General features: G+C 41.7%; 2 protein-coding genes across 15 annotated transcripts in view; one reads left to right on the top strand and one right to left on the bottom strand.

The window, feature by feature from the left end:
- The window catches only part of LCA5L (lebercilin LCA5 like), a 49,294-nt gene extending 47,900 nt beyond the window's left edge, over positions 1-1,394 (bottom strand). For 8 of the 11 annotated variants that reach the window (XM_037014721.2, XM_017677455.3, XM_037014717.2 and 5 more), the window contains exon 1: positions 850-984. Coding sequence is in view for 1 of the 11 variants with exons in the window: in XM_073231336.1 (XP_073087437.1) it covers positions 850-1,105 (256 nt within the window). In the remaining 10 variants the exon portion in view is untranslated. Of the gene's footprint in view, positions 1-849 lie in introns of all 11 variants that reach the window. The other 3 variants (XM_073231336.1, XM_037014720.2, XM_073231335.1) reach the window with 3 other exon arrangements.
- Positions 594-26,860, top strand: part of SH3BGR (SH3 domain binding glutamate rich protein) — a 61,452-nt gene continuing 35,185 nt past the window's right edge. The window contains exons 1-2 of one of the 4 annotated variants that reach the window (XM_073231341.1): positions 594-728; positions 17,361-17,546. In XM_073231341.1, the coding sequence (XP_073087442.1) occupies positions 17,460-17,546 (87 nt within the window). In that variant the 5' untranslated portion in view covers positions 594-728; positions 17,361-17,459. Of the gene's footprint in view, positions 729-981; positions 1,049-7,446; positions 10,929-17,360; positions 17,547-26,860 lie in introns of those variants that run through there. The other 3 variants (XM_073231340.1, XM_037014727.2, XM_037014728.2) reach the window with 3 other exon arrangements.

Genomic DNA, 26,860 nt, shown 5'->3' with positions numbered 1-26,860 from the left:
CCAGGAATGGGGGCAGGTGGTAAAAGTGTGGGAGGATTAGGTTTGGTGGAATGTCAGGTGGTGGCCTGACCTGCTGAGTTGGAGATGCCTTGGACATTTAAGTGGAGATGTGGACAGGCAGTTGGGTACATGCGTCTTACGTGCAGACGAGGGTCTGGGCTGGAGATGTTTGGGGCTTAACAGCATTTAGATGAGTTTTGAGCCTATGAAACTGGATGAATTCATCTAGGGAGTGGGTGCAGACAGAAAAACAGTTCAAGGTCCTGTTCAGCAGTGGAGAACTGGTCTGAAAAAATTACCCCTTGGTACAGTTGTGGCAACGAAATGCTAAAGCACTACGGGAAAACTGTGGGCAAAGAGCTCCAAGGACAGCGAGCAGGGGGCAGACATTTCAAAGGATTCGGACTTCCACGGGCTGGGGACAGGGAGAAGTCGGCGCTCAGGTTACTAGGGAACGCCAAAACAAACCAAGGGCAAGTAGGCAGATGCAAAACTGGGCGTATCAGATTCAGATATAAAAGAGAAATATCGGCGACAGCCTGCGAGTGCGGGGCGGGGTGAGACCGGCCAGTGTGTGGCTGTGGGGTGACCGTGGTCCTGGCGCCCTCCCCGGGCCAGCGGGGAGTGGCCCCCTGCCCGAATGCCCCACCCCCACCCCCAGCGGCGCGGCGTGGCAGCCACACTTAGGGCAGGTCAGGCCGGACGATCCGGCTACGTTACCACCTCGGGTGAGCGAGGCCCTGAGGCCTGCGCCGGGCAGGGCCAAGGGCTGGTCCCCGGGCACCACCGGGAAGCCGGGATAGCTTAGCAGGGGGCTTCGGACTGCCGCGGCGGCAGCACGGGGGTTACCTGTTCGGCGCGGCCTCGTGGCAGCGTCAACCCCGCAGGGGTTCGCGGCGCGTTGCCCTGGAAACCTGCGCGCAGGGCCTCTTGGGACGGACCGAGTTAGGGTTCCGAGCCGCGCGCGTGCGCAGGCGCACCGGGAACGCGTCTTGGCGGCAGGGAGCCGGCGTGGGAAGGTGTAAGGCCCCGCGTTTCTTCTCCCGAGGTGGGGCCAGGCGGAGCCGTAGACGTCTGTAAATTGGCTTCCCGCCGCGTTGCCCATGGGAGACCGGCCGGCCCTTGGGCGCTGTCGCTCTCGCCCGCGCACGGGGGGCTTTGACCCTGCGTGTCCCGCCCCCTGCTGGGAAGGGCGTGGACGGGCTGAGAGCCAGGGCTTCAGAGGGCTGCGCAGCGGGCAGCGGGGACGCTAGGTTCCCCCGGGAAGGGGTGGGCCTGGGCGGGCGGGCGTGGACCGAGAGCAGAGCGCTCCTCAGCCTCTCTTTCTGAAGATGGATTTCTGTGGTCGAAGAATCTGATCCCCAGAAATGCGTGTTTGGCTTAGGCAACTTAGAAGGTACGAGAAAGTACAAGAAAAAGAAAAAAATCACCTAGATGAAGGAATTATAGGTGATTTTAAATAATTGCATAGGAACTTTTAATGACTGCGTAGGCATAATTAACGAACATTTATATTATTTGTCCCACGTTGTATCGGTTTCCTTGAAATAAATTCCTACATGTGAAAAAAAAGAATCAAAGGATGTATGATGCCCACTTTGAGGCTTTCTGAGGTATATATAGGAAAGTTTGTTTTGACCCACATTGGGGATAAGTTTTTTAAAACGTTTGCCCGTTTTTATAAAAAATTGACCCTTTATTTTGATTTTTGATTTTATTCACATCTTTGATTACCAGGATAGGTATTTTTTCAGATTTTTACTGACTTTATTCTTTGTGATTTGTCTTTTTGCCTTTCGCCCATTTTTTTCTCTCCTGGTGTTCATCTTTGTAAAAATTGGTTAGGACTTTTGATGTTCTCTGAAACTCAGGTCTGTGGTATGTGTTGCAGATATTTCAGTCTGTCAGTTACCTTTTGATTTTGCTCACGATGTATTTTGATAATTGTGTAGAGTCAAATTTATCCCATTTTCCTTTGATGGTTTTTGCATTTGCGTGGCATTTCCAAGCTGACTCTGTTTAATACTAGCTTTTCCTTTCAGATCCCACGCCTTCCTCCGCCTGTGTGTTACGGTGCCCACTCTTAATTTGGTGGGCTGTGTGCCTCTTCAACCTTCGGTGGTTCCTATAACATGGGTGGTGATTATTTTCATTGGTGGTGAGCCAGGCAGCATCTCAGGGTGGACATTCCTTAGACACGTACCTAGACCCGAAATTCATGGAAAGATGCCTGGTTCATGGCTGGTGGTGTAGGACCCCAACCTCCCTGAGAAATAAGTTAGCCTAAGAGTAGCCATCTTGAAGCCTGAAAACCATTCTGACATATGACTCAGAGGGAACAACTGAAACCAGGTAACTCCTCTGGAAAAACAAGTTAATCAATCATGACTGCTGGCAGCGCTAACCTTTCGGTTAGTTAAGCATAAAAGCTGACCCTACCTTGCTACACCCCCAGGACGTGGCACTAACCCAGAAATCGTAGGTTTGAAAAATTACTGCCTTTGTAGTATTGTTATCTTGCTATGTAGTATTGTTATCTTGTTACTACAACACAATCTGTAACCATGGTAATCCTCTAGGGCTGAATGCCTCAGAAAATCCTATATAACCACTTAGTTGTAAGTGCTCAGGGTCCTCGTTGAGACCTGCTGCGACGGGCTGACTTGGACCCCAACTAGTTGGCTTCCGAATAAATTCCTCTTGCTTGTTGCATCAAGAAACGTCTTTGGTGAGTGATTTGGGGCGGCGCCTTCCTCAGGGGAATCCAACATTTGGGGGCTCGTCCGGGATCATGCGCTCACCCCGCTTCACTCCCGAAGTCGCTCTTGGAGGAAGAGGTAAGATTAGTGGCGCCTTGAGTTGTCTGTGTTCTGTCTTCTGTTTTTCAGTGAGACCGGTCAGAATTCTGAAAAGGGGTACCCACTGTCTGGCAGCTGTCCCGATCCCGTAAAGGGGTCGAGACTGCGGTCGGTAGACGTACTAGGAGCACCGCAGGCTGCAACCCTGGGGGACGCCTCGGGGAGGTTGGGAGGCCAGGGACGCCTGGTAGCCTCCCGTCTGTTTTTCTGGCAAGGTGAATCTGATGAGATAGGGTTGATTTTCAGGCGCCAGGAATATCAACCCTCTGATTCCTTTCGGTTTCTGTTTGAAAATCTGAGAAAAAACAAAAAGCGGCCGCTGTGTGTCTAATCTGTGTGTGTCTCTGTTTTTTGTGTCTTTCATGTGCCTAATAAGTGTTATACTGACAATGGGACAGACTCAGACAACCCCCTAAGTGTGTAAATGAATATATCTTTCTACCTCCGGATGGTATTAATGAAATTGATTTAAAGACAAGCGCTTGTGAAAATTGAGTGTTCTAAAACTTCCAGAAAACCTGATAAAAAAGTGTTAAGCATTAATGCTAATTTGAGTTTGCCTGAGGCGGGCATGTCCTGGTAGTTGTCGGCTGCCTGAGTTTACCTAGAGTCATTTGAGTCATGTTATCTGCTAAATCTTTTAAGAATAGAATGCTTAGAAGCTTGGCTTTGTCTAGTGTTCAGTGGGGGTCTTGTGAGTAGGCTAGCATAGTTGTTGCAGGTAAGTGAGCTGGATAAGTGTGGCAAGTGAACACCTTTTTAATTGTGTGTTGCAGTGTGTATGCCTACCTGCAGCCTGAGAATCTTTGTAGTAACTTAAAGCCTTAGAGTTTTGTTAAGTTGAGAAGATGTGCTCTGTGTTTGCTGGGAGATTGTGCTGTGAAGCTCATGGTTGCAGAAATTGTAGAATGTGTTCGTAAGTTTGTCAGTCTAGGAAATGTTGGTTTGACAGTTTGCAGTGTCCTGCTTCTCAGTGTTCACTGGAGCTTGAAGTTTCTAATAGTTTTGAGTTCTGGTTAGAACTGCTTAAAGTGATAGAGAGGGCATTTCTCTATGTTGAAAGATCACAGCAGTTTCTCATGCTTAAAGTCTCAGTGAGTTGCCATGAAATCGTAATGTTAAAGGGACTAAAAGCTAAAGTTTGTTAACAACTGTATAACCTTTATTTGCCTTTGAAATATTTTGTTAAAACATTCTTGAAGCTTTCAGGGAAGACCTGTAAACTTAAGCACTTTCTCTGCTTTTTTGTATCTGGTCTTAGACACTTATGCTGAGTTATGTTCTTATTATTTTCACTGTTTGTAAGCTATTGATTGTAAGCCAAAGGTCATCATTTCTCAGTCCCTAAATGAAGAAGTAAAATGCCTGATCTCTTTCATCTCAAATCATATTTCTGGTCATATCTGAATATCTGTGTAAAAGAAAGAGACATTTAAATTTGAGATTCTGCTTAAACTTTTAAGTTGAATTTGACTATAGCCATATTCATTCTTTGTATGTATCTCTAACAAGTCTTTTGTATGCCTGGTGATATTATACTCTGCCTTGAGTTTAGACAGTTCTTTCAGCTAAATATGAATTCTTATTGTAGCTTTTTTCCCCTCCTGAAGATGAAAGCAGAAGAATCTACCATCTGCTACCATTCTCTCAAGAATGCTTAGTAACCTAGAATTAGTTTGACTTTCTGTATGTTGTCTTTAAAAATTGACAGCAGCAATCTCCCCTGCTGCCCCACTTTTTAAGATATCTTGTTTACTGTGCTGAGTATATAGACAATAAATGTGTAATGATAGTTCTAAAAAAATTAAATGCAAAAAGGTGCTTTTACCTCTAGTTAACTCTGATATTTTCCAGAGGGCCCCTGGAACATGTCAGAAGAATTTTTTCTCACTAGAGAAAGTATTTGACTAATTTGGCTTATTTATCTGATATATATATATTTATTTACCAGGAAAGCACTGTCAAAGAGAATGATGCTAAACTTTGTTACTGAATGTTTTGTATTACAGAAATATCAGAATTTCCTTATGTCAACTGTTTTACAGTAAGCTCTCATCAGATCTTTAACCATTGTCATTTGTAAGTCTTTTGTCATTTATAGTATTATCCCTAAACTGGTAAAGAACTAGATTTCAGCAGAACAGGTATTAGTTACATAAGATTACATAAACTAAAGAAAATGATTTTGTGTCTTTTTGTTTCAAATGTTGCTGGTAAAATGTTTTAACCTTGTTCTCTTAAACTGACAACAGTTTAGTAAATGACTATCTTTATGAGCAGAATTGAAACATCCTTCTCTCTACTTGATCCCTCCAGAGTTTAAAAACTTTCAGTGACTGTTTTTATATTCCATGGCAGTATGTTTATTTGCACGAGTTCAATAAGAATCTGCTTTCCTTGTGAGAAGACTACTTAAGAACACTGGTTATACTACCAGGGCTTTGACTGGAATGTCGTACCTGAGAGACATGTGCATAGACTCAGATGTGAACAACTTTAAAGAACTAAGATTGACTTTATAAAGCCAACAAAGCCCCTTGGAAGAACTGGCCTAGTACCTTGCTTACAGAGTTCCCAGCAGCCTTACCAGGTGAGTAAAGAAGGTTACTTCCTGGCAGGTGCAGAGACCTCGAGAAGAGAAGAATTCATCCAAATCTACAGGTACTGCAGGTAAAGCCTGATGGCAAGTCTGGCTTGGCTGTCTGGCCTCAAGAGGCCTTTAAAAGTTCAATCTGAAATTCCTTACAAAAAGTTCCAGCAAAGCATATTTAAAAGAGCCTGTGTAATCAATTGCTCTTCTTGCTGCACCTGTGCAAATAATCAAGCCAGCTGTTAATTATTTTCTTAACCTAGTTACTTCTAGTAAAAATGAGAGTGATTTTAGAGAGAAGTATCGTTTCAATAATGTAGCCTCCTTCCAGAATAAAAAATCCAACTCCAGATGTTGCTACATAACCTAATAACACAATTTGTTTTATCTTGCCTAGAAGCCACAAAACTGCAAATAGTAATAAAAATGAAACCCAGAATAGAAGCGCCAGCCTTCTGAAGCCCTCTCAACTGACCAGTGATGGAGACCTAGCTGCACCCTTTACTGCGCCCCCTTCTCAGCACGAAGCAGCCAGAGCGGTCATCGCCCCTTTTCCCGAGCAGCAGCTAGAGTCTTTATCTGTAGAAGAAAGAATGAGACCATACCCATAGCCTTCCCTGGTAAAAACAGGTATTTAATCCCTCCTCCCAAGAGATGGTGGGCTTGTAACACTGGAGTGACCCCATGTGTCTCTACTTCTGCCTTCAACTCCTCCCGTGATTTCTGTATCATGGTCCAGTTAGTACCCAGACTAATGTATCATGATGACTTATCATTCGTGGCAGAATTAGAACCTAAACTAAGGTATAAAAGAGAGCCAGTCTCACTCACTCTAGCTGTATTACTAAGAGTAGGAGTCGCAGCCGGAGTAGGACCAGGGGCAGCTGCAATTATACAAGGAAACCAACATTACGAAGGACTAAGAATAGCTATCGATGAAGATTTGAGAACTATAGAACAGTCTATTTCTAAACTTGAAAAGTCCCTAACCTCTCTCTCTGAAGTAGTGCTGCAAAATAGACGAGGGTTAGATTTACTATTTCTAAAAGAAAGTGGATTGTGTGCAGCTCTAAAGGAAGAGTGCTGCTTCTATGCAGACCATACTGGAGTAGTAAGAGACTCAATGTCTAAACTGAGAGAAAGATTAGATCAGCGAAAGCGAGAACGAGAAGCTAACCAGAGCCTGTTTGAATCCTGGTTCTCTAGATCCCCATGGCTTACAACTCTAATATCCACCTTGGCAGGACCCCTGCTTATTTTTATATTGCTCCTCACCTTAAGTCCCTGCATTTTAAATCGAGTAATAACCTTTATTAGAGAAAGAGTAAGTGCTGTGCAGGTGCTAATGCTGAGACAACAGTATCATACCCTCACACATCAAGAAGACACCAACATTCCATGATTAGAATGTTCAGAAAAAGAAGTGGGGAATGTAGGACCCCAACCTCCCTGAGAAATAAGTTAGCCTAAGAGTAGCCATCTTGAAGCCTGAAAACCATTCTGACATATGACTCAGAGGGAACAACTGAAACCAGGTAACTCCTCTGGAAAAACAAGTTAATCAATCATGACTGCTGGCAGCGCTAACCTTTCGGTTAGTTAAGCATAAAAGCTGACCCTACCTTGCTACACCCCCAGGACGTGGCACTAACCCAGAAATCGTAGGTTTGAAAAATTACTGCCTTTGTAGTATTGTTATCTTGCTATGTAGTATTGTTATCTTGTTACTACAACACAATCTGTAACCATGGTAATCCTCTAGGGCTGAATGCCTCAGAAAATCCTATATAACCACTTAGTTGTAAGTGCTCAGGGTCCTCGTTGAGACCTGCTGCGACGGGCTGACTTGGACCCCAACTAGTTGGCTTCCGAATAAATTCCTCTTGCTTGTTGCATCAAGAAACGTCTTTGGTGAGTGATTTGGGGCGGCGCCTTCCTCAGGGGAATCCAACAGTGGTACCCCAAGGAGAGTAACAAAATTGGCAGTTTATTATTAAGGGATCATCCCAAACCTGGTTACTTAGGAGTGCAGGATCCGCAAAGACGGAGGTTCCTCAGAACTACGTTTCCCCTCTGAATAGTCTCCCTCTCTTCTGCTAGCTTTCTCCAGTGTCCAGCCTTTGTTTATACGTTCTCTTCATCAGTGTATGAACGGACGAGGGAGAGCCCCTTGACGTACAAAGCTGAACTGCTTTTTAGTAATAAAGGTGGTTACTTCCATCTCTGTATTAGTTTTCTAGAGCTGCTTTGACTAATTACCACAGAACCTGTGGTTTAAAACAACAGAAACGTGTTCTCTCACAGTTCCAGGGCTAGAATTCTGCAGTCAAGGTGAGCTGAGTTACTGACTTGATTAGGGCTGGAGGAGGAAAAGCAGCATCTGGGTAAAGTTAAAGATAAACTGGGCCTCTTAGCAGGCTTAAGTAGATTTTACAATAGCCTCATTTAACTGACACAAACAAGACATGGGCTATGCTGAGGTATTTTCTTATCTGGGGGATGTTCAAACATTCCAGGCCAGGTTATTCCTGTTTTTTTAGTTTTAACTAATCTTCACTGAAGAATGCTTATATTCTTAGTTTGATATTTTACTTTAGAGAATTAATGTGACTCTGTCTTTGTTTAATTGTTTAATATGGAGTTTTGGTAGGGGTCTTTTTCCGGAGGCCCTCACCCTACTCTGACTACACCCATGGTCCTTGTCTCAATCTGAGGATCTCTGAATTTTGGAGCCAATACCTCATACTTTTATCATTAAAATTAGGTCAAATCATCCTTTCACAATGTATATTGCTATACATACATCTTTTCACAATACGTATATCAAATCACCGTGTACACTTTAAGTATTTTACAATTTTGTCAATTATACCTCAATAAAGCTGAAAAAAAAAAGAGGAAATTGTTCAAAACAAGTAGGTTAAATCTAAAAGTATTGTTATTTGACTTAAACATCAAGGACTGGAGATGTGAAATAAGTAGCTCCCTGCATCTTCACCAGAGCATTGAGCTTATTTCTGAAGTGAATTTTCTAAGTCATATTTATTGAGCTTTATTTTAAGACTCATTTGGAATGTTTGGTATTCCTATTACCTTGAAGCTTATTGGTGTTACTGTGATAAAGGATCTTTCAGCTAGAGTTTTGCAACTTCTAATTTGTACAGTTTCATGGTCATTATGAAAAGGGATAAATGTCTAAAAATAATTCAGAGTGAAAAAAATACGCACTAGGAACTTGAAGTATATCAGGAGGTTTTCTGGGGTGGTAATGAGCTAATGGTTGGGTTCGAGTGTTGGATACACCATTTATCATTCCCATCATCTGCAGTTCTAAGACCTCATCGGTGAAGAAGGGTAGCAATAGGACCCATTGGTCATAGGATTGTTATGCAAATTAAAGGAGTGGTTTATGCAAGGCACTTAGTGTGAATCTGGCATGTGGCAAACATGTAACAATTAACTATCACTTCAAGTAGGAAATACATTTCTCTCCAGGGTTTGAAGATGGAGGGGGTGTCATTATTGAAGTTTTGCCAAATATGACTGGCAGATGTATATTCTCTAGGGTCTGTGAGAATCCAGCAATAGTTTGTTACTAATCTACAGTTGTTAAGAAATATGCATACTTAATATTTGGAGCAAAATAGCATACTCATGTGGTAGACTTTTTTTCTATGACAAAAGTAGTATCTACTTTAGAAATTTTGAAAAGGCAGAAAAGCTAAAATGACCTATCTTTGGTGGGCTTTAAAATTTATAATGCTAGTGACTTGAATTTGGGGAGGCATTAATCATCTTCTCCAAGGACCTAATTTGGGGAGTAAAGTTTGCATCTTGAGGCTTTAAGTTGAATTGTCGTGGAGGCATCTCAACCATCCATCCTGGTGTAAATGAATTTGAGCTATATTCCAGGAACAGGACGTCTTTCCTCATCCAAGGCACCTGTCTGATTGGGAGGGGAGCAGGCCTCCAGGCCTCTGGGACTCTGGGAAGGTGGCAGGTGCAGATCCCTGCCTTCCCCAGGCCTCCAGTGCCATGGCTTCCAGGAGTAGCAGACAATTTAAACAAAATAAGAGAGCAACTTAGTTACTTAAGAGGCAACTTATATCCCCCGTGCCTCTGCCCCTAAAGTCCTTGATCTTGATTTTTCAATTCATTAGAAAAGATGGGGGGCTCACATTTGGCCTTCTTAACTAGATTTGTAATTCCTCTGACTTTTAACACAATTCAAATTACATGAATAAGATGGAGAGAGCCTGTTATAAACAGACCATTTATTCCCATTCACCCCTTGCACCCCCAACATTTCTAAATCAGTGAAGCAATTTGTTTGTTAAAGTTATTACTACTGACAAGCCACACACTACCTCCCCACCTCATCTGGAATGTCAGTTATACCTCACATGGTCTCCTTGGCCTGTGTGGGTAAAATTGTAATATTTCCAGAATATCTCACCTGGCTTTAGTATATCTGCATATCAATAGGTGTTCAGAGGTGGAAAGAAGTGTGGCTTTAGTGCATTTGCATCATTCCTCAGGAGTGGAGAGAAGTTCATCTCCATATCAATGGGTAATTATCTGGGCAAGGAGGGCTTATCTGTACCTGAGAGGTGAGGGGAGGGCTGGTTTTCCTTCTGCTGGAGTAGGAGAGAGAGACAACCGGAACTGCAGTTTGTAAGCAATAAGTAGATTTTAAACTTAATTTCTCCCTTTGACTGATTTTGGTTTTTAGAGGTATTTTGCCCTGGGATTTTCTTTCCCTGGACTTACAGCCTGTCAGCTGCTCTTTAGGAGAAACAGATGGTACAGGGAGAAAATAAAACAGGCCACTCATAAAGGAATCTGTTGTAAGACAGTTCACTGAAGTTTTTTAAAAACCTGCCAGAAAACTTTGAAGTAAGGAAACTGATCTTTATTTAAAGGCCTCCGTGGCCATTCTGACCCTTTCTATTTGCTTGTGAAAGCCTTAACAGCTTCAGCTGGGACTGAGCTGGTGATTTCTGGGCTTTTCCAGCTCCCAAGCACCTCCCTCCTCTCTGCTCCTCTGGCGCCCAGGGCCCCAGCTCCCCTCCCTGGGCCTCTCTCCACAGGTCTCTGATTGGTGTGCCACACAGCCCTGCCTTTTAGGGACTGTTGTCAGGCATCTAAAGGAATAAGGGCAAAGGGCCAGTGGCTGCTTTTATCAACCAATCAGGTATTTTCCTGACAGATCCCCAAATATTGCTGGGCCAATGGAGGGATAAACCCAGGATGTCTGGAATGCCCCTCAGAGAGGCAGAGCTTAGGTTGAAGCAGGCACTGGAGGGGCTCAGACGGGCCCTGGGCTGCTGCCAGCTCCCACCTGGCACTGGCTTGTCTGTGTCACTGTCAGGATCTGTCTAGCGCCCGTCCCCTCAAGGGGTGTGTTGGGGGGAGTCCTCTTTCCGACCATCAAAATGGTTATCAAAGTATTTGTTGCCACATCTTCTGGGTCCATAGCGGTAGGTGTCTGATGGCATTTGGGGGGCTTTCTTCCTGACTATTTTCTGAATGACTCAGACTTGGGAGTAGAAAGAGCGGGTATGGCCAGCGTTGGCCTTAAGTTCCTTTTGAGGAGTAAGTAGACTGTGGCTCTGCTGTCAGCCTGTATGTCCTTTGCTTTTCTGTGTTTGTTTTAATGGTGTTGAAGAAGCATACAAACCGAGTAGTCTGGAGTAACTGAGTGGGGGAGGGGACTCGAGGAAGGAGGCATGCTTGATACTAGGATTTTTAACATGTGATTTGTGTTGTGTTGTCGCATTTACTATAGAATCAGGTGTTTTTGTGGAATGTTTCTTCCATTCATTCTGTAGGGCTTAGACTAACTTAGGGTTGCAAATAAATGACACTTTGTGTAACAATATTTGGAGCGTGGGATGAACCAGATCACTAAAATGACTGGGTGTACTTGTGTATGCAGCATAACCATACTGAAGTGTAAAGTTAGCATGTATAATACTGTTATTTGAGAAGGATGATGTCACAGTGATAAGAGCAAACATCTCTAAGGCCACTGTTTTAAATGCTCTAAGAATTCAAACAGACCAAAAATAGGTACTAAAAGGAGACCCCTCATAACCCTGTTTTGTCTGAATTCCTTGGGACCAGGCTCAAAATCACCCGCCCACCCTCTAATTCCAGCCTTCCTCCTCTCTGGGCAGGACAGACCTGCCATAAGTATAGGGGTCATGGAGGGACTCATTTCTCCTTGGAAATGACAAGGGTTTTGCTTTTAGGCTTGAGTCAGCGGTTTCTATCTGGGGCTGACATTTCGACTAGCACATGAGCATTTAAGAGGCTGTGGAGAGAAAACAGTGATTAACCCCGAGAGCTGGACACCCCCAAGGCGGCTGTTTCCTTTTATATCTAGCGCCTGGGCTGCCTCAGGTTGCAGCGTGCGCTTCAGCAGTTGCTCGGCCATGGATGGTGTCTGAGGCCAGCTGTTGGCCTGCAAACAGCCCCAACAGCAGCTCTTGGGTGCCGCCACTCCCAGCCCTGAATGTTCACGCAGTTTCCAGAAAGGGTTAGAAAACAAGAGAAAAGAGACTAGTGGTTCCTTCTGAGCACAACAGATCAGCACCTGTTTAGTGCTCTGTAGAGCATTTTTATCAGAAAAATATAAAAAATTTCGAATGTAAAATTATAGAATCTCATAGAATGACTGCAGAAACGTTTAGTTAATCTACAAAGATAAAAAGTGATTTTTTTGAGGCAAAAGGCTTTCGTGGGCTTTCAATATGCTGTTAACCTTCAATGCTGTTAACTAGTACTACTAACCTACCAACCTTCTACATATTCTGCAGACCAGGTCTGAGTGGCCCTACGCATCATTCTGGAGACAACAAATAAACTTACGGATTTCTTAGGGTTATTTGATGTCCTGCATTCTTCACGTTTGGGAATATGGTTTAGTTAGCCTTGGGGATCTGGAGGGGTACCCAGGATCTTGGAAAAGTTAAGTTCTTCTAGCTCCTTAAGCAAAAAGTGCCATTTGGAACTGTGTGACCTTGGGAAGGTTATTTCACCTTGCTAAGCCTCAATTTCCGTATCTGTAAAATGAAGATAAGAATAGTATTCATCTCATAGCCTTGTCATGAAGGCTTAGGAAATGAGCATGGAGTGCCCGGCATGATGTCAGTGCTCGATAAATAGTATAATTATTAGTTAATGCTGTAGTTGTTAGCTGTGGCTAGTTACTATTATAATTGTTAGAACTATTAGTTATCATTGCTATTTAATGTTAGTTAAATTAATATTATCATAATGGTTATAATTATTTGTTACTACCAGTAGATCTGACTCTATGATAATATGTTTCAGAAGAATTGTCCCAAGCCACTTAAATGAATGAATGTCTTATTCTAAAGAATGAGAACTGATTCTTCCTGTGGTACCAGTGCTAATGATTTTTCCTGGGTGGGGAACTTTCCCCCAGGAGCTTCTTTGCAGGAAAACCCCAGAGCAACTGCCAGTACTTACACTGTGTGTGTGTGTGTGTGTGTGTGGTGGGTCTGGGAAACTTTACTGCCTATTTCTTCAGTCTATACTTTAAAAATGGACTCTTGTCTGCGACCTACTCAATGAGGGCATTATGACTTCTAACTGGGTGAATGAAATAATTGAAAAGGGAAAAAGGAATTGTAATTTATTCATGAGGGTGACACATATGTGGCTGTGTTTCACATCCCCATGTTCACAGTTGGTGCTACAGTGCAGTTACATGTTTTACAACTTTACGGAGGGATTTGGGTAAAGAGACCCTGGGAGCAGGAGAAAGCCTTGTATGACCCACCTCTTTTCTTGAAGGCCATTGCCACTGTGGGCTGGGAGACAAAGGAAAGAGGACAGTCCTTGCTATTTTCTGGGTGCGCAGCCCGTGTAACCAAGTAAGGACAGACCCTAAGACTGGCTCCTGGATTTCTTAATCCTTTCCCCTGTCTTGAAAGGGTATAAATACAGTAGGAAGACCTGGTTCTTGAATTAAATGGATCTGGGTATAAACCCTGGAAAATTCTTTAACTCACTGGTGCCTCAGTTTTATTGTAGAGTGGAGGTCTGGACACTTAGCTGCATGCAGTCCAGACGAGCAAATGAGGTAATGGTGTGTGGGTGCCTGGCTGTGCAGCTTCTCACCTGGTGGCCAAAGCACTTTTCCAAACATTATCTTCCTCAGCGCTCAACAAACCCATGAGGAAGGCAGTGCTCTACCCATTTTGCAGACGAGGCAATTGAAGACAGATCCCCTACTCAGCCAGCAACCCTCTGAGCCTGGACGCTCAGTTGCCTCTCACTCAAATGCATGTGCTTTTCTCTGCAATGCAGTGATTTCGGGTGGCAAGGCTCCTAACTGTACAAGACAATAAACAGGTGCCAGGCGAGTGGCCCGAAGGTCACTCTGACATATCACATTGACCAACAGCAGCTGATGACTTTGGGATGGAGAACAGTACTTTCTTACCACTAATGTGACAGGACAGAAAATTGCTCTCTGAGGCTCCACTGAAGACCCAGACTCCAAGGACCCCCAGACCTTCCAGGGGGGGCACAGCATAGAAGGCCGGTGTAGCCTGCAGGGCCAGCATTGGCCATGGTGCCCTGGGGAGTGGGCAGGGGGCGAGAGGTGGAGTGGGGAGTGGATCGTGGTGAGGGCTATTGGGTGTTGTGCACAGCCTACCCCTGAGGCCATTAAGGGGAGGCTTCCCCTGGGAGATGATGCTGTGTCCCTGGGGGTCAGCTCAGAGGCCGCACAAAGGGCTGCACTTGAATGTCAGGGTTCTGGGGGGCCCCTTGGACAGGGCACAGAATGGGGGGTGAGAAGAGGGCCTGCACCCAGGGTGGGCATCAGGGCGGGCACACTGCTCCCTCCAGGCTCCTCCTAAGGGCCCTCCCCTGCCCCCGGCAGAGCTCCAGCGCCCCCGGGAGCCAGAGAAGCCATGCCGTGGCCTGTCTGAGTCACTGGGGTTTGGGGCGCCCAGAGGGGGCAGGCTTAATTCTTCTTCTCCTTTTTATGGGTTTGGGCTAAGAAATGTCACACAGTACCCAGCACCCAGCCATCGTTGACTTCCTGCAGGTGAAAGTGCTGCCCCGAGAGGAATCTTCTCCATCTCTCTTTGACTTTCCAATAGAAGAAACAAGTCAGGACTTGAGAAATGTTTTTCATCTATTTAGGAATCGTGAAATAAAATGAAATCCTTTTTCCATCTCACCTTATGTCCCAAGGGATGATTAGCAGGGATGGAAATCATGTTGGTGAGGTGGCAATGCACGTCAGCTAGGCTCACCTGGTCTCCTGGGACGGTCTTTGAGAAGGAAGGGGAGAGGGGTTTGGACAAAGGGTGTTGCCTTCTCAATATATATTTAAAAGTAAACCTGCCTAAAATGAAGACATCTCTACTCTTCAAAACAGCCAAGTTATCTCTGAAAATATCTAAAAGAATAAGTAATTTATAAAGTGGTATGAAAAAATTATGGACAGGTTAGGAAATATGGTTAGAGAGAACATGATGAATTAAATAATGATTAGTCCAACAGCCTGTCATCTGGTGTGATGGGGTTTTGTAATAGTCAGAAATTCAGCTGTGAAGTTATGGAATTTGGAGAAGAGGAGCAGAGGGTCTGGTGGCTACCCAGCATGGCCTCAGGGAAGGGCACACACTGGTGAAGAAACATGCAGTTCCTTCTTTGGTCTGATAGATGTTACACTAAGGACTGTGCCAGGGTGCTTATGCTAGAAGCTTGCAGGAATTCCATCATTCCACACCTTTCTGATGACTTTGATTTTTATTTCTGTCCACGCTTGCCCTAAACTGAAACACATGCCTCGGCCCCAGTCTTACTGATTAAGTGCTGTATTGTAGCTAATAGCAGCCTTTAATTTATTGATCTAGTGCTTTCAGTGGCAATATCTTTGTTCTGATGGTACAAGTGTTGATTAAAAAGTAAATGTGTGATTATCATTTATATATATACATGTATATGAAATTTATATATGAAAATTTACAATATATAATTATATTTATATGAATTTAGAAAATAACTTTTAAATTATTTAATATTGTTTTGTGTTGTTAATATAATATATATAATCAAGACATCACAAATACCAAGTTATATCATATTTGTTTTTGGACATGATTTGATTACAGGGCTTACGCATCCATATGTGCCTTACTTTTCCTTATTTAAAAAGTAAACCTGCCAAAAATGAAGACATCTCTACTCTTCAAAATAGCAACATTATCTCTGAAAATATCAAAAGGAATAAATAATTTATAAAGTGGCATGAATAATTATGGACAGGTTGGAAAGTATGGATAGAGAGAACATGATTAATTAAATAATGATTTAGTCCAACAACTAAATCAGGTGTGATGGGATGTTGTAATAGAAAGTCACCCAAGAAAGAAACACTCTACACAGGAATCATTGCTAGATTCTCTCATTTTGGCAAAATGAATAAAATAAGAGCATTTTGTTTTTTTTTTTGGCAAGGGGGTGGTATACAAATCTCTCTGAAAGGAATTGGGTTTAACCAAAAGACGGTTTGAATCTAGACATTAGGTTTGGGATGGGCATGTATATTTCACAGCATTTATTTGGAATCTTCCATGTCTAGTCTCTCTGCTGATAAAGTTACACGAAAAAGACAAGGGGCCTCCTACTCTATAAAACATTTTTAATGACTTGTTTTCATATGAGACAATAGTCTTTTAAGTCTAAGAGGACTTAAAAAATAGGCGTTTTCATGTCAAAGAAAATACGTTTAAAATTTAAATCTCACCTTTAAGGCATGACCGTATTTGCCTCTTTATCATCTTTAGCGTGTTCTATGTGTAGATTGTACAAATGAGTTCTTTATCTTTTTTTCACCCAAATAAGTGGCTTATGAATCTATTCACATGAAGAGCTTGGTACAATGCCTTATCCAAAGGAGAGAGGCAATAGATAACTGTTGATTTATTATTGATCCCTCTGGGAATGTCTCCCAGAGGTTCTTAAAATATGGTCTGCAGAGTCTGCTGTACCTTGTTTACCCGTGTTCATAAAAAGAGGCATCGTGCATTTCTGGGAGTGAATTCTTTTACTCAAGAGAGAAAATTGTTGCAATGTGTCTGGGGAAGGAGCTTAGCTTTAAAGATGGCAGGAGAAACGTCAGTGGGTCAGGCAGCCAGTCGCAGCGTGGGAGCCGGGGTGGAGGATGGTGCTGAGAGTTCCCTCTCACCTGCGGCCGGAGCTCCCCTCTCAGGGAAGGAGCTGCGTGTCAGCACGAGAGGAGAAATCTGGGGAAGGACGGGGTTATTTTTCTGTGTTACTCCTTTGTCATGGGAGAAATATCCACCAGCTTTTTCCAGCATTTCCTCTGTCCTTCTCCGTCCCATGAGCTCCATGTGGGCTTTTCAATTTCCCGTGTTACTTCTAAACCTACTTTTGTTTACTGTGACGCATGTTCCTATTTTAATAACTGAATGAAGGGATATTTTATGTGGGTATATTTGGCATTTGAATTTTGTAGTAAATTGTCTTTTTTTTCTCTTTTCTTCTTTTTCTCCCAATCATCCTTTTTCTTCATAACCAATTCTTATTTATTTTTTGGCACTAGAGCTTAGCGGAGAATTAAATGTATTTATAAGACCTCAAATACAAGCTATCATGAGAGCATCTCTATTTCTATTAGGTTGATTATAACCATGATTTAAACACTGAAGAGATTAAAACTTCAGAATTTGAATGACCACTCTGTTGATCCTTTATAATGAAGAGGTGTGATTTTTTAGATACTAAGCAGTATTATATGTTGTATGGTATAATTGGAGAAATAATTTAATTTGGGTAAACATAAGAAACATATTTTTTAAGAAGTAGTCTAATATTTTTCTTTTTCTGCATTTGACCAGATTAGGAAGAAACAACAAGAAGTAGTGGGCTTTTTGGAAGCTAATAAAATCGACTTTAAGGAATTAGATATAGCTGGAGATGAAGACAATAGGAAGTGGATGAGAGAGAATGTTCCTGGAGAGAAAAAACCTCAAAATGGGATTCCTTTGCCTCCCCAGATCTTCAATGAAGAGCAGTATTGTGGGGTGAGTATTTTGGTTTCTTAGAAGAGTCTTCTGCATGTGTGTTTATCAGAAATTGCTCAAAGCAGATTGGTTTTGAGGCAGCCTTGGAAATTATTCATAATTTTCAGGTCATGATCTAGTTCTATGATCCAATACCTGGATGAGAAATCCATTGTGAAATATCACTACTCATGATTTACAAAAAGATGGAAATAATAAAATGATTTAGAAACTCTTGGGGTTATTTTAGGTTCCTCATTTTATTTGGAAGAGTTATAGTCACTTGTTCAAACAATACGTGCGTTTAGTTGGAAAGGAGTTCTGATTAGCCTTCGCGTACACACATCCCTATAAAGACACACGGGAGGTTTTCAGTTTTACAAAGAATGGTTTACAGAAGCAAAGCCTTACAGTAGATGCAAGATAATTTTGTGTAAATGTATCTAAATACTTTAAGAAGTGTTTTGGACATTTGATTGTAAATCAAATTGTTGGAAAGAAACATTTAACAATTCAAGAATTTTAGAATATGTGAACTGGGAGTTATCTTAGGGGTCATCTAAACCTTCTGGGTTATTTTTCAGATGCCACATTCAGGGCTCTGGAAGGTGGAGGGAACTGATCAGAGCTGTGTTGTTTCTGAAGGCTGGAGCCAGGTGTAGGGATTGTGACTCCCTCTTCTCTTCTTGCTACTTAAAACTTCAAGTCCTTTAGGTTAGCTTTTCTTTATTACTATGTTTTTTAAAATCTAAAGCAGATATTTGTAAACTATATCCTGGGGGCCAAGGCATACAGCTGCTTGTTTTATTAGTAAATAAGGTTTTACTGAAACACATCCACACTACTTCATTCACCTATTGTCTGTGGCTGAACTTGCACAAAGGCAGAGTTGAGAGACCATATGACCCACAAAACCCCAGATATTTGCTTTCTGCCCATTTACAGAAAAGCTTTTGGGCTTCTTACTTAAAACAAGAATTGTTTAGTCGTTGGGGGTTTGTATTTGTTTCTCGGGCTGATGTAACAAAGTATCGCAGACTTCCTGGCTATTAGGGTCTGTATGCTTATGTCCCCTGATATGTTGAAGGCCAGACCTTTAATATGAAAGGCATTTGGACATGGGGCCTTTGGGTGGTGAGAGAGGTTAGATGAGGTCGTGAGGGTGGGATTGTGGTATTAGTGCCCATATAGGAAGAGGCAGAGAGGGAGAGAGAAAGAGCACACAGCCAGAAGGCAGCCATCTGCAAGCCAGGAAGAGACCTCTCACCAGAACCCAGCCATGCTGGTGCCCTGAGCTCGGACTTCCAGACTCCAGAACTACGTGAAACCACATTTCTGTTGTTTAAACCACCCCTTCTGTGATATTTTGTTATGTCAGCTGGAGCTGATGAGTACAGTGTCTTAAAATAACAGAAATTTATTCCCTCACAGTTCTGGAGGCCCGAAGTTTGAAATCCAGCTGTCAGTAGGACAGGACCCTTCTGAGGCCTGAAGGGAGCATCTGTTCTGGGCCTCTCTCCCAGCTTCTGGGTGTCGCCCACAATCTTTGGCGGTCCTTGGCGCGTAGAAATATTAGTGTCATGTCTGCCTCCATTCTCCCTGTGAATCTCTGCATCTTCATTTGGCCTTCTTACAAGGATAACAGTCTTTGGAGTAGAGCTCACCCTAATCCAGTATGGCCTCATTGTAACTAATTACATCTGTAAATATCCTATTTCTAAATAAGGTCACTTGCCGTGGTTCCAGGTGGACATGAAATTGTGGGGGACACTTTTGAATGCAGTGCAGGGCTCTATGAACTTATGTGGCTCTCCTCGCATCTTCAGAGGCTTGGCTCAAAGCCCCATGGGTGTGGGAGTGTATTCAAATAGTGGAATTCAAAACGTGGCAAGCACTTACTTAGGAGACATGCGGTCCAGTCCCGCTCTCCTGTGGTTTCAAGCTAGGGCTTCCCAGGGTGTAGAGGGGATTTCCTCTGTGAGGGAGGGTCCTCCCCTCTACCCCTGACCCTTGCCTACTCCACAATTCCCCATCTCCTGACATCCCTCCACCCTGACTCATATTTCTAAGTATTTCTAAGGGTTCTGGCTCTTGTTGATAAGGAAAAGGAGAATAAGGGTTTTTTTGTGAGGTAGTGATGGTGGACAATCTTTGTTTTATTTTTTATTAAATATTTTGAAATTAAAAGATTAATACATGTACACACTGGAAAATTAAAATGGTTCAAAAGTTGACTCCAGGGAAAATTCAGAGCCCTGCCATTCTAGTTCCTTCCCCTGAGGTGGGCAGGTGCATGGGCCTGTGATGTGGGGAGTCACACAGGGCTCAGTGTCCAAGAGCGTGCTCTGTTTGGTGTATTGCTTTGCTTCTGCAGTCTCAAAATTCATAACAAATTTTGAACAAAGGATTCCATGCTTCATTTTGCATGGGGCTCTGTGGATTACATAGTGGGCCCTGCTCCGACCAACCAATGTTGGCAACTTCTTGTTTGACCTTCTATGTGTATCTACAATCATCTATCACTTAAAAATGGAAGTGCACCATACACACTTTGTTTTTACAACTTATAGACCATATCTCAGAGGCCACTGCATAGCTGGACATACTCCTTATTTTAGTGGCTGCAAAAGGTTTCACTGTGTATAACATATTTTATTGGCACAGTCCTCCGGTAGGGAACATTCAGGTTGTTTTCATTCCTTCACCATTGCAAACAATGCTGCAGGAAACCTCTTTCTGCATACAGGTCTTTGTATTCAGTATGAGTGTAGGTGTATGTAGGATAACTTCCTAGAAGATGTCCTGAGTTAAATATATGCTTTTCCCTGGGACTTCGGCAACATGATCTATCCACACTTTTGGATCTTTGCCTATCTGTTAGATGGAAAATGTATCTCTCACTGCTTTGACTTGGATTTCTGTCCTTATAGGTGAGACTAAATATTCTTTTCTTGTGTTTGTAAGCAATCTGTGTTTTTCCTATGGGTTGCTATTTTTCTATTGGGTTATTGGTAATGCTTATTTGTAAGAGTCTTTACTTATGAAGGAAAGTAGCCCTTTTACTACCATAGATGTTGCGAATGTTTCCCCACATTTCTTATTGGCCTTTCGATTTTTTAAAGTGATATTTTTTGGAATGCAGAACTTAAAAGTTTTTTGGGTGTAGACAAATTTATTAATCTTTTTTCTTTATAGTTCTTGACACAAAGTTTTGTGGAGAAAAGCTCTGTGCTCCCTAAAATTATCAAAAGAATTATCTCATGTTTTCTTCTAGTACTTTTCCACTGAAAGTAGGATTTTAAATCTCTTCCTTTTCTTATTTTAACTGTCCTCTTAATTATTAATTAATGTTAGTGACAGCAGAGACAGTATTGCAGAGTATAGCTTTAAACCTATGCTAATTTAGGTGGGTAAAAGTTCTGCAGTTATTTTCTGCTATAAAAATAAAACCTCAAAGGCATTTCTTATCCCATTTTGCTGTGATCTAACAATTTTTTTTCATTTTAATTGTGAAGAAGAAAGACATTGTTTCCTATGTAAGAAAAAATACTTCTATTTTTAAGGTATAGTTTCATATTGCAAGTATGGATCTAATGAAATGAGCCTGCCAACTATTTTATGTTTAATCGCTTCTAATTCTTTTCCATTCTAGCTTCAGAGAGGTATTAGTAGTTTATCTTACTAGCAACTTTGCTAAATTTGCTTTTCTGTGGTCTGTGGACATTCCTAACAAAAGTGCATTAATGAGGCAGAGGGCACTGTTTCTAGAAAGAAGGTAAAAATGATCATTTATATTGGAGGTTCAGATTTGAAGAGGAGATGCAGAGGCTGTGCAGGATGTCAGGTTTTGAACAACCAGTCTGTGTCTCTTTCTACAGCATTCAAACGTGTACTGTAAGAATGACTCCTCTATCCAAGTTGAATCATTGGTCTCTTAGGACCCCCGAATGGTCACGCACATGCCACATCTGGTGATGGCAGCAGGCTGAGGGATGCTTAGGAACAAGCGGTGGATATTTTGGCACCAGGGTGGTGAGAGGACTGGATGCCAGGGGTAGTTCTGGGCACCCTCGTGGGCCTGCCAGTCCAGCTGCTGCTGCTCTGTGCAAGACAGATGGGGACAGCACCCTGAGAGCAGGCAGACAGCCATTAGCTAGAGAAAGGAGATACCCCCAGGAAATCGGGCACAGTGTGGGCTCGGTTACCTGCCTGGCAGAGGAATTCTAACTGGAGGCAGCAGACTATGCCAAGTTGGAGTCTGTACATCTCAGCCAGGTAAGGACTGGAGTGCCTGCCTGGCCTGAACACAACTAAAGGGGCCCTTGACCACTCAGCAGAGAGGCAGGTTTCCTCAGGGTTGCGAGGGAGGGTGGACGCTAGCCCAGCTGGGGGAGTGGTGAGGCCTCTCCACACACTGATGTCACTGAACAAGCTGTCATTAGACATTTATGATAAAATATCCCATCTATGATAAAAATAGAGTTTACAAGGAATGATAAAGCAGACAACCATTTGTGCACCATTCAGTTTCAGAGGTGTGATGTTACCAGAAATCTAGAATCCATGTGCTTCTCTCCTGTTGTGTCTGCCTCCCTCTAAAGCCATTGTGGTGAGTGTTGTTTACCATTGTTCTCCCATGTATGTCCCATGTATCTACACCTCAACATAACACTGTTTTGTGTTGCTTTTCTCTGTGTTTTCTATAAGTGGACTCATACTATGTGTGTACTTGGGCTTACTTCTTTCACCAGCATATTTTGAAGATGCATCCATGTTGACTGGTGTTCACAGTTTATTCCTTTGCATACTCCAGACTTTGGTGTATGTCTCAGTCTGTTCCAGCTGCTGTAACAAAATACCACAGACTGGGGGGCTTATAGACAACAGAAATTTATTTCCTACAATTCTGGAAGCTGGAAGTCCAAGATCAAGGTGTTAGCATGCACTCCTACCAGTATGGATGAGCATGTTCAGTGTTTCATTTTTTCACCAATATTTGCCGTTGTCCAACTTTGGCATCTTTTCAAACCTGGTGGGTATGAAATGGTCACCATTATGGCTTTAATTTGCATTTCCCCAATTGCTAATTCCCTGAAGAGATTGAGTACCTCCTTCTGTTTGTTGTCCTCTTCTGTTTATCTTTTGAACATTTTTTCTGTTGAGTTTTGCCCTTTCTTTACGATGGAAGAGCTCTTTAGGCAGCACAGCAGGGACCAGTTTTCTGTTGGTTGCATCACTGTAGCTCTTTTCTGAGTACATGGCTCATCTTTTCTCTTCCCTGAAATCATGAAGGTATTCTCCTATATTGTCTTATACAATGTTTATAATTTTGACTTCACATTTACTTCTTTAATGGATTTAAAATTAATGTTTTTGGCTCAGGGTATGGAGTAGAGTCATGATTTTGATTTTAAACAGAACCCGTTATTTCATCCAGTCGTCTCACCCATGTGTACTGAAAAGTCCATCCTCTCTCCGCCGATGTGCAGTGCTGTGCTGCCACCATCATCTCTGTCTGTGTGGGGGTCTGTGCCTGCCTGTCTGCTCGTGCTCCAACACCACACTGCCTGTATGACCGCAGCTCTACAATGAGACTTGCTGATCTTTCTTTTTGGGCTGCTTAGTTCTTTGCCTTTTCATTTTAGACCAATTATCTTGTTTGATTCTATCAAAATCTAGAAAAAGTATTGGATCTATAGATCAGTTTGGCACATTTAAAATAAGTTTAATTAGAATTGGCTAGTTTAAGGTGCCTTTTATAGAGCTGTCCAACCCAAGTACATGTTCTATAGCATCATTTATTTAGGTCTTCCATAATGTTTACATTTTCTCCATAGATATCTTGTTAGTTTTTTTTTAGTCACTTCACATTTTTATTTTTTATTTTATTTTATTTATTTTGGTATTATTAATCTACAATTACATGAAGGACATTAAGTTTATTAGGCTCCCCCCTTCACCAAGTCCCACCAACATACCCCGTCACAGTCACTGTCCATAAAAGTAGTAAAATGCTGTAAAATCACTACTTGTCTTCTCTGTGTTGTACTACTTCACATTTTTAATGCTCTTTTTTTAGAATTATGTGTTCTCCCTGATTGTTGCTTATATATAAATAATATTTAATATGAATATTTATATCCAGCAACCTTGCTCAGTTCTTATTAATGATAATAATTTGTAGATTATTTTGGAATATATATAAATAATTATACTATAAATATATAAACATAAAAAATTATGCTATATGTATACACACATTACATATATGTATACATTATTAAGGATAGGTGTTTCACCCTTAATTATACCCCTCTGTCTTTTATTGACTTACTGCGTATGGGAGGGCTTTTAGAACAATACTGAACAGCAATGATAATAATAGGCATCCTTGCTTCTTGTCTTAAAAAAAGTATCTTCAGTATTTTCCCATTAGGTATGATATTTGCTAGGGTTTTGTGCAGCAGACTTTTTATCAGGTTAATTTCCTAGTTTGCTAGAACATTTCTTTTAAAAACCATGAATAGCATTATAGGGGTACCAGAAGAAGAAGAGAGAGAAAAAGGGATAGAAAGTGTCTTTGAAGAAATAATTGCTGAAAACTTCCCCAAACTGGGGGAGGAAATAGTCTCTCAGACCATGAAGGCCCACAGATCTCCCAACACAAGGGACCCAAGGAGGACAACACCAAGACATATAATAATTAAAATGGCAAAGATCAAAGACAAGGACAGAGTATTAAAGGCAGCCAGAGAGAGAAAAAAGGTCACCTACAAAGGAAAACTCATTAGGCTATCATCAGACTTCTCAACAGAAACCTTACAGGTCAGAAGAGAATGGCATGATATATTTAATGCAATGAAACAGAAGGGCCTTGAACCAAGAATACTGTATCCAGCATGATTATTATTTAAATATGAAGGAGGGATTAAACAATTCCCAGACAAGCAAAAGTTGAGAGAATTTGCCTCCCACAAACCACCTCTACAGGGTATTTTAAAGGGACTACTCTAGATGGAAGCACTCCTGAGGCTAAGTAGATGTCACCAGAGAAAAAAAAATCACAGCAAAGAAAGTAGACCAACCAAATATTAACTAAAGGCAAAAAATAAAATCCACTACTCACAAAAGCAGTCAAAGGAAACACAAAAGAGTACAGAATAAAACACCTAACGTATAATGAATGGAGGAGGAGGAATAAGAAGGGAGAGAAATAAAGAATCATCAGACTGCATTTATAATAGCTTAATAGGAGAGTTAAGTTAGACAGCTAGACAATAAAGAAGCTACCCTTGAACCTTTGGTAACCACGAATCTAAAGCCTGCAATGGCAAGAAGTACATACCTTTCAATAATCACCCTAAATGTAAATGGACTGAATGCACCAATCAGAAGACACAGAGTAACAGAATGGATAAAAAAGCAAGACCCATCTGTATGCTGCTTACAAGAGATGCACCTCAAACCCAAAGACATACACAGACTTAAAGTCAAGGGATGGAAAAAGATACTTCATGCAAACAACAGGTAGAAAAAAGGTGGTGTTGCAGTACTTGTATCAGACAAAATAGACTTCAAAACAAAGAAAGTAACAAGAGATAAAGAAGGACATTACATAAAGATAAACAGGTCAGTCCAACAAGAGGATATACCCATTATAAATATATATGCACCCAATACAGGAGCACCAACATATGTGAAACAAATACTAACAGAATTAAAGGAGGAAATAGAATGCAATGCTATCGTTCTAGGAGACTTCAACACACCACTCACTCCAAAGGACAGATCCACCAGACAGAGAATAAGTAAGGACAGAGAGGCACTGAACAATACACTAGAACAGATGGACTTAACAGACATCTACAGAACCTTACACCCAAAAGCAGCAGGATACACATTCTTCTCAAGTGCACATGGAACATTTTCCAGAATAGACCACATACTAGGCCACAAAAAGAGCCTCAGTAAATTCAAAAAGACTGAAATTCTACCAACCAACTTCTCAGACCACAAAGGGATAAAACTAGAAATCAATAAAACTAGGGATAAAACTAGAAATAAGCAAAAAGACTCACAAACACATGGAGGCTTAACAACATGCTTCTAAATAATCAATGGATCAATGACCAAATTAAAACAGAGATCAGGCAATATATGAAGACAAATGACAATGACAGCATAAAGCCCCAACTCTGTGGGATGCAGCGAAGGCAGTTCTAAGAGGAAAGTATACAGCAATCCAGGCCTACTTAATGAAGGAAGAACAATCCCAAATGTATAGTCTAAAGTAACAATTATTGAAACTGGAAAAAGAAGAACAAATGAGGCCCAAAGTCAGCATAAGGAGTGACATAACAAAGATCAGAGAAGAAATGAATAAAATTGAGAATAATAAAACAATAGAAAAAAATCAATGAAACCAAGACCTGGTACTTTGAAAAAATAAACAAAAAGATAAGCCCCTAGCCAGACTTATTAAGAGAAAAAGAGAATCTACCCACATCAACAGAATCAGAAATGAGAAAGGAAAAATCATTATGGACCCCACAGAAATACAAAAAATTATTAGAGAATACTGTGAAAAATCTATATGCTAACAAGCTGGAAAACCTAGAAGAAATGGACAACTTCCTAGAAAAATACAACCGTTCAAGACTGACCAAGGAAGAAACAGAAAATCTGAACAGACCAATTACCAGCAAAGAAATTGAACCAGTAATCAAAAAACTACCCAAGAACCAAACTGCTGGACCAGATGGATTCACCACTGAATTTTATCAGACATATAGAGAAGACATAATACCCATTCTCCTTAGTTATTCAAAAAATAGAAGAGAAGGGAATACTCCCAAACTCATTCCATGAAGCCAGCATTACCCTAATACCAAAACCAGGCAAAGACCCCAACAAAAAAGAAAATTACAGACCAATGTCCCTGAATGAACATAGATGCAAAAATACTCAACAAAATATTAGCAAACCAAATTCAAAAATACATCAAGAGGATCATAAACCATAATCAAGTGGGGTTCATCTCAGGAATGGAAGGATGGTACAACATTCAAAAATCCATCAACATCATCCACCACATCAACAAAAAGAAGGACAGAAATCACATGATCATTTCCATAGATGCTGAAAAAGCATTCGACAAAATTCAACATCCATTCATGATAAAACTCTCAACAAAATGGGTATACAAGTACCTCAACATAATAAAGGTCATATATGACAAACTCACAGCCAACATTGTACTTAACAGCGAGAAGCTGAAAGCTTTTCCTTTGTGATCGGGAACAAGACAGGGATGCCCACTCTCCCCACTGTTATTC

Source organism: Manis javanica, chromosome 3 (genome assembly GCF_040802235.1).
Source record: "Manis javanica isolate MJ-LG chromosome 3, MJ_LKY, whole genome shotgun sequence".
NCBI classification, from domain to species: Eukaryota; Metazoa; Chordata; class Mammalia; order Pholidota; family Manidae; genus Manis; species Manis javanica.
Note: the sequence above shows the minus strand (reverse complement) of the source record. Positions and strands in the feature narration are given on the sequence as shown.